We start from the raw sequence: 7,252 nt of genomic DNA on the forward strand, positions 1-7,252 counted from the left end.
TTGGGTTATTGGTTTCTTCTATGGTGAATTTTGGTAATTTATGTCTTTCAAGGAATTGGTCCAGTTCATCTACATTGTCAAATGTAGAGGCATAAAGATCTTCATAATTTTCTTTTTTCCTTTAGTAGAGTCTGAACTAACATTAAACCTCTCATTCCTGACCCTTGGCAGCATGGCTAAAAGTTTAATTTTCTCAAAGACCTGATATCAGTTTCATTGATTTTTCTTGATTGTTTTTCTTTTTTCTTTCATTGAGTCCCACTTTGCTCTTTTCTGTTTTGTTTTTGTTTTCTTCTGCATTTAATTGTTCTTTTTTTGGTTTTCAAGGTAGAGACTAAAGTCATTGATTTGAAATCTTTCCTCCTTTCATATGTAGGCATTTAGTGCTAAAAAATCTCTATGTTCTACTTTGATGGCATACCAAAATTGTTGCTGTGTTGTGTTTTCATATTCAGTTCAAAACTCGTTCTAATTTCTCCTTTGATTTGTCCTTTGACACTGGAGGCTTTTTATAATTGTCCTGTTTAGATTTCAAATATTTGGTGATTTTAAAGATATCTTTCTGTTACTGATTTCTAGTTTAATTCCATTATGTTCAAAGAACATGCTTTATATGACTTGAATCTTTTAAAATTTATCGAGACTTCTTGTATGGCCAGAATGTGATCTATATTGGTAAATGTTTTACGGGCACGTGAAAGAAAATATGTATTCTGCTTTTGTCCTGTAGATCTCAGTTAGGTCAACTTGATTGATAGTGTGGTTCAGATCTTCTATATGAGTGCTGATTTTCTGTCCACACATTCTGTCAGTTCTTGAGAGGGGTATCAAAATCAATTATGCTTGTAGATTTGTCTTTCTCCTTGTATTTCTGTCAGTTTTTATGAAACTCTTTTATGTGTGTAAACATTTTAAATTATGTCCTCTAGATGTATTGGCCCTTTTATCATTATGAAATGATATCTCTGATAATGATCTTTGCTCTGAAATCTACATTTCTGATACTAGTGTAGCCATGCTAGCTTTTCTTTTGACATGTGTTACAATAAAACATATATATGTATATCTATGTGTATATATATACACATATATATATATTTTTTTTTAATTAAAAGAAATAAACCCAGGATCTCACTGTGTTGCCCAGGCTTATCTCAAACTCCTGGGCTCAAGCGATCCTCCCACCTCGACTACCCAAACTGCTGGGATTACAGACATGAACCACCGTGCCTGGCCATATATGTATTTCTTAATCCTTTTAATTTTAACTATATTTGTCCTTATATTTAAAATATTTATAAGAAATTTAAACAAAGTATAGGTAGGTCTTTTTTGTAATTCGATTGGCAATCTGCATCTTTTAATGGTATGTTTAGCATATAGACATTTGAGTAGATTATTGGTATATTTGAGTCTTTTATCTTGCTGTTTTTTATTTGTCCTATCTGTACATTGTTCCCATTTTCTTCTTTTGCCTTCTTTTGGACTGATAGACAACTTTACATGATTTTGTTTTACATCTCTTTGTGGTATAACTCTTTTGTATTAGGTATAACTCTGTTATTTTAGTGGTTATTTTTAGGTTACTGTATGTATCTTAAATTTGTCATAGTCTACCTTCAGGTAGTATTTATTATACTGCCTATATAAGAACCTACAAATGTGTTTTTTCATTCCCTTCCACCTGGCTTTTATGCTGTTTTTGTAATGCATTTTACCTCTACATGTATTACAAGCCCTGTAAGATTTTCCTTTTTTTAATTCATTATATTTTAAATACATTTAAATAATAAGAAAAGTATATATCATATGTACTCATGTAGTTACTATGTCATTTATTTATAGATCCATATTTCTATCTGGTCTCTTTTTTTTCTGCCAGATAAGCTTTTTTTTTTTTTTTAACATTTCTTATAGTGTGTTCTGACAGTGATAAATTTTGCAGATAATGAATTAAGTGATTTTGCAGTCTGCTTGATGGGATCTTGTACTATTGTAGGCCCTATGAGAATGCTGGATACTGTTTAATCCTTCCCGATGGCTTTTTCCCCCTGTGTCTCCTAGTCTTCTCACGTACATGTGCCAATCAGTACTCTGCTTGATGTGGCGCATCCTCCGCACATCTCCAGAACTTTGTCTCCATGCACCACTCTCTTCTCTGTTACTCTGGTCTATGAACTCTAGCTGCATTTTCTCTAACTCTTAGCTCTACCCTTTTAACTCAGTGAGTCAGCCAGGTAATGTCTCCGTTCACCATGGCCTGGAAATTCTGTTAAGGCAACAAGCTGGTATATTAGAGGGATGCTAATATAGTTTAGATATTCATCCCTGCCCAAATCTCATGTTGAAATGTCATCCGTAGTGTTGGAGTTGGGGCTGGTGGAAGGTGTTTGGATCATAGTGTTGGATCCCTTATGTATGGCTTGGGCCATCCCCTTGGTGATAAGTGAACCCTTGCTCTGAGTTCACATGAGATCTGGTTGTTTAAAAGTGTGTAGCACTGCCCCCACCACTCCTGCATTCGCCATGTGGCATGCCTGCTCCCACCTCACCTTCCGCCATGATTGTGAACTTCCTGAGGCCTCCCCAGAATCTGAGCAGATGCTGGCACCAGCTTCCCATACAGCCTGCAGAACTGTGAGGCAATTAAACCTCTTTTCTTTATAAATTACCCAGTCTCGGGTATTTATTTATAGCAACGCAAGAACAGCCCAATACAGATGCCATAACAAAATTCCTAAGACTAGGTGGCTTAAACAACAGAAATTTGTTTCCTTACAATTCTAGAGGCTAGAAGTCTAAGATCAAGGTGTCAGCAGGCTGCTTTCTTCTAAGGTCCCTCTCCTTGGCTTACAGATGCCCACCTTCCTGCTGTGTCCTCAGATGATTCTTCCTCCTTGCTCACATTTCTGGTTTCCTCTCTGTGTCCAGATTTCCTCTTCTTATAAGGACACCAGTCATATTGGATTAGGGCTCACCCATGTGACCTTATTTTACCTTAATTACCTCTTTAAAGGCCTCATCTCCAGATACAGTCACCTTCTTAGGTACTAGAATTAGGGCTGCAGTTCATAACACTGGGGTAATCATGGAGTTTACTCTGGTTTTGTTTGTTTGTTTGTTTGTTTTTCTCCTCAGGGGCCACTATCCTTTGTTGCCTGATTTCCAGGGTGTTGAAAACCATTGCTTTATATATATAGTATCTACCTGGTTGATTGATTTAGGCAAAAGAGCCTTTCCAGTCCTTGTTACACCCTCTGGGTCAGCAACAGAAGTCCTGAACCTGAGTTCTTGATCACTACGCTATACTTCCTCACACTGACCTTTCACAAACATGCCGAGATTTATGGGGTCTACCTTTTGCTCATCTTTTAGTCTGCATTCAGTGATTACTTCCACTAGGAAACATTAGGACACTCCAATCTTAGATCCTATTACTGTTACTCCCATCATGTCCTGTAACATCACAGATCCTATAGTTGATTATATTTGCTTACCTGGGTTTCATGCTAAATCCTAATTTCTGTTGGTTTGTGAGCTGTGCGCTAGTACCGTCACAGTGCCTGGCATATAGTAAGAACTCCAAAATATTTGTTGAGTGAAGAGATTTTTGTATGTCTACCCTCCATGCCCCCCAAATCATGTGTAGTTTGGACAATTATAAATTACTTACAGTCCAAAATTTGAAAAATATACTAAATGTGAAGTATTCATCTTTTATGCCTTTTCATTAGTATAGGCATTTAGATATACTTAAAGATATCTAAGTTATTCTCCTGTACCGTCTAAGAGGAGGCCACTCTTACTAGGTGTCTCCTGTAGTAACTACCTGACCCTGATTCCTCTAGTCCCCTCCCCTTCCCTCCTCTTCCTATTTTATTTTGTCATTTCTCCATCCCTATGAGAGAGGCTATTATTATTATATATCTGAGGAACTAGAATATCGTAAAGTTAGTAACTTACTGGAGGATAAAAGCAAATCCCAGAATCGATTTATTACAGTTACTGTGCTTCTTGGATTGTACTTGACTTTCAGTACCTTCTAAAGCTATTTAAAGCAAAAAGTATACCTTAAAGTCTTGATAAACTTGATTATTCTAATGAGGCCTACATTACCCCAAGTCTGGCCTTCAAAATATATTACAAAATAAATACCCACTATTTAACCCAGTAATTTATTGGGTAAATTTTACCCAGTGTCTTTTTTATTTGACAATTAGGTCATTCAATGCTTTACTGTTCTCCTGTAATTATACAAATCTTTTAGCTTATTATTAGCTTCCTAAGTTATTGGAGCCTATCTCAGAGTTAAATCACAGTATGTAATCTTTATGAAAATCTGAATTGACATAGTATTTCCCATATTCTAAATCTTCAGTTTGAAAAAAATGTGTTTGTGCATACGCACACACATACACATACACATACATAATTATATGAATACATACTTTTTGAAATGCAACACACTTATAATTTGAGAGCTTTAAATGTTTGAGTTTTTACAGTGTTTGAAAAATCTCTAGTCTGTTATTAGCACTGGTTGTCTGATATGGACACATTAAAGCTGTGAAAGGATTAGAGGCAGAAGAAGTGACATGGAGGTAGTTGAGCCAGGTGGACCAGTGTTAATCAGTCCAACTTTGGAGTGTATTATGTAGAAACATACATGTCTATGGCCGTCTATCCATGTTTGAAAAAAAAAACAAAACATAATTTCTTTCCAAATTCATTATAGCTCAGGCTGAATATACATTAGAGTAGGTATGATTTAGAAGAATCCTAAGTGCGTTCAGACTGTTAAAATTATGCTGTAGATAAACTTCATACAGATACTTGAGACTGGTCTATTAGGAAGGTCATCCTCAGGCAAAATCAAATAGGCCACATTTATGTTTATGTGTTGTGAGCGCCTTCAGACCCTTACAATCCTGTGTCATTTCCTGTGGCACATTAATAACTTAAGTCTTTCCACCCATTCTCGACAGACCATCTTAACAGTTGCTAACTTTTTGAGCATTCACTTTATGTTATGCATTCTGCGTAGAGATTTATACAGATTATATAAATTTAATTCTCACAGTTGTGCTAGTGGTAAGTACTATCATTAACCTAATTTGTAGCTGAAGAAACTCTAATAAAGGTTAATCAACTTTCTCAAATTCACACTTGGTGTAATGGGATTCAAATCAGGCTGAAGTGTGTTTGTATCATCACTCCTCCTCAGCTCCATCTGGCTCCATCTTTTTCTCTATAACGTGGAGCTCTTATTTTTCTCTTGATATGGGGTAATAGTAGACTATTTCAGCAAACTAATCCTTGCTAATCTTTTTAACCTTTAATATGTTTTCCCCTTACTTCACAGTAGCATCCCTCATTAAGAATTAAAATATGTAGAAAATGACAAGGATTCTGACAAGATGATAGGAGAGAAGAATAGAACAGATTGCAATAGGAACAGATGTGTAAGAATTTATTAATCCTTTAACGCTGAAAGTAAACCGTTATTGATTGCCTCATGGTGTGTTTCCATTATTCAGTGCCTTGCTACGTGGGAATCATTCCTTACATCACAGACCAACCTCCACTTGGAAGAAACCTCTGAAGATAAACCTTAATCCCATTGAGGACTTCTGTTTGATCTTTGGGAGACAGCATTTATTAACCAAAGTTATTCTTTCTGGATCTGCCATGTCCCTTATAAAGTGGATGAAAAATGTTTTGTACTATCTGGAAAACCAACAACTTGAAACCTCAGGTATTCCAGGTCACTGACATGAATTTGAAGATATATCTATCTGTATGGATATATATCTATATGTATATAGATATAGAAATACAGAGAGAGATCTGGCTTGGTTTTAATTATGTTCTTAAATTTGTGTGCCAATAATTGCATATAGATTTTTTTTCTTAAATATTTGACTGTGGAACATGCCATTTTAAATATGTTGTAAGGACTGTTTTAATAAAAAGTTTAGTATGAAGTGGCTGGCTGCAGTGTATTCCTTGCCTCCTAGTAACTCAAGCCTCTTAAACATTCTAAATTGAGTTCAGCATGTGTTAACAAGTATACTGTGCATTCAATTTTATTTCATTATCATTTCCTCTGAATACTATTCAGTTTAATATTAGGAATTCAAAGTAACAACCAAAAATTATTTGACATTATTAAAATAGATGACAACTGTTCAAAAATTGATTTTTATAAGTAATTGTTTTCCACAATTAAAAAGTTTCCAAGATTTAAATTATTATTTGAGTTATTAGTTAGAAATCCTTATATAATTATATTCCCACTAGTAGATATATTTGGGCTTTGTAAAATTTTTGCATATTCTTTCAACTCATACCTAGCTTTTATTTGTTAAGATGTACAGTGTTTATCAAGTTTATTTCCCCATTCATTCATTGTGTATCCCATGCAAGGCACAGATGTAGGTGCTTATGTTCTTTAGTGATGAAAAAGATACTTTCAGAGCTTACATTCTAGTAATACTGATCATACAGATTTTTTCTCTTAATTTTATAATTAATTAAAATTATAAAATTAATAGAAATTTATAATTAAATATAATTTATAATTAAAAAAGCTAAATGTGTTGATTATTTAATTTTCGCTGATTTTTGGAAGTAGATATTTCTCAGGACTGTGAAATTTGAGGTATTTGGTCATGCATGCTGTCTTACACATATGACTTTATATTTTGGGTATTGTCAATTAAGTGTCACAAAACTAGACATTTAAATTGTTTTAACTAAAACAAGAGATTCACTTATACACACACAGCTATAAATATAAAACTAAACATTTTTCTTAAATATTGGCAAATAAAATTTTTAAACCATCTGTAATAAAAAGTCTTGCTCCATTTTTTGACATTTGGCTGCTGATAGCTTGTAGATCCTACCCCTCTCTCTTCCTCTTCTGCCCCACATCTCCTGGACAAGCTGCTTTGAAAGCCCAAGTGCTCCCTCCTTTGGCACTGACTGGAATAAAGTTCAAACACATGCAAGCCCCTCCCTACAGATGGGAATCTACCTGCTAACTACCATAAAAACCTTAGCTGGTCTCCTTTTCCAATTGCCTCAAACCATTTTTGAATCAGTCCAAGAGGCCAGCCTTGCTCTCCCCCGAAAGCCTCATGATGTAAGTGATAAACCTTTTCATATCCTCTTGGTGTGTTTGTGGCATCATGAGTCTTGACATCCAAAACAAATTTTAGGTGGGAGTCCTTCCTGTTTATCAAAATTG

General features: G+C 34.9%; 1 protein-coding gene across 3 annotated transcripts in view; it reads left to right on the plus strand.

The window, feature by feature from the left end:
• Positions 1-5,984, plus strand: part of SNX7 (sorting nexin 7) — a 108,534-nt gene extending 102,550 nt beyond the window's left edge. For all 3 annotated transcript variants that reach the window (XM_025367452.1, XM_025367462.1, XM_025367472.1), the window contains one exon: positions 5,538-5,984. In XM_025367452.1, coding sequence (XP_025223237.1) covers positions 5,538-5,615 — 78 coding nt within the window. In that variant the 3' untranslated portion in view covers positions 5,616-5,984. The remainder of the gene's footprint in view (positions 1-5,537) is intronic.
• Positions 5,985-7,252: the final 1,268 nt, after the last annotated feature.

This window comes from Theropithecus gelada, chromosome 1 (genome assembly GCF_003255815.1).
Source record: "Theropithecus gelada isolate Dixy chromosome 1, Tgel_1.0, whole genome shotgun sequence".
NCBI classification, from domain to species: Eukaryota; Metazoa; Chordata; class Mammalia; order Primates; family Cercopithecidae; genus Theropithecus; species Theropithecus gelada.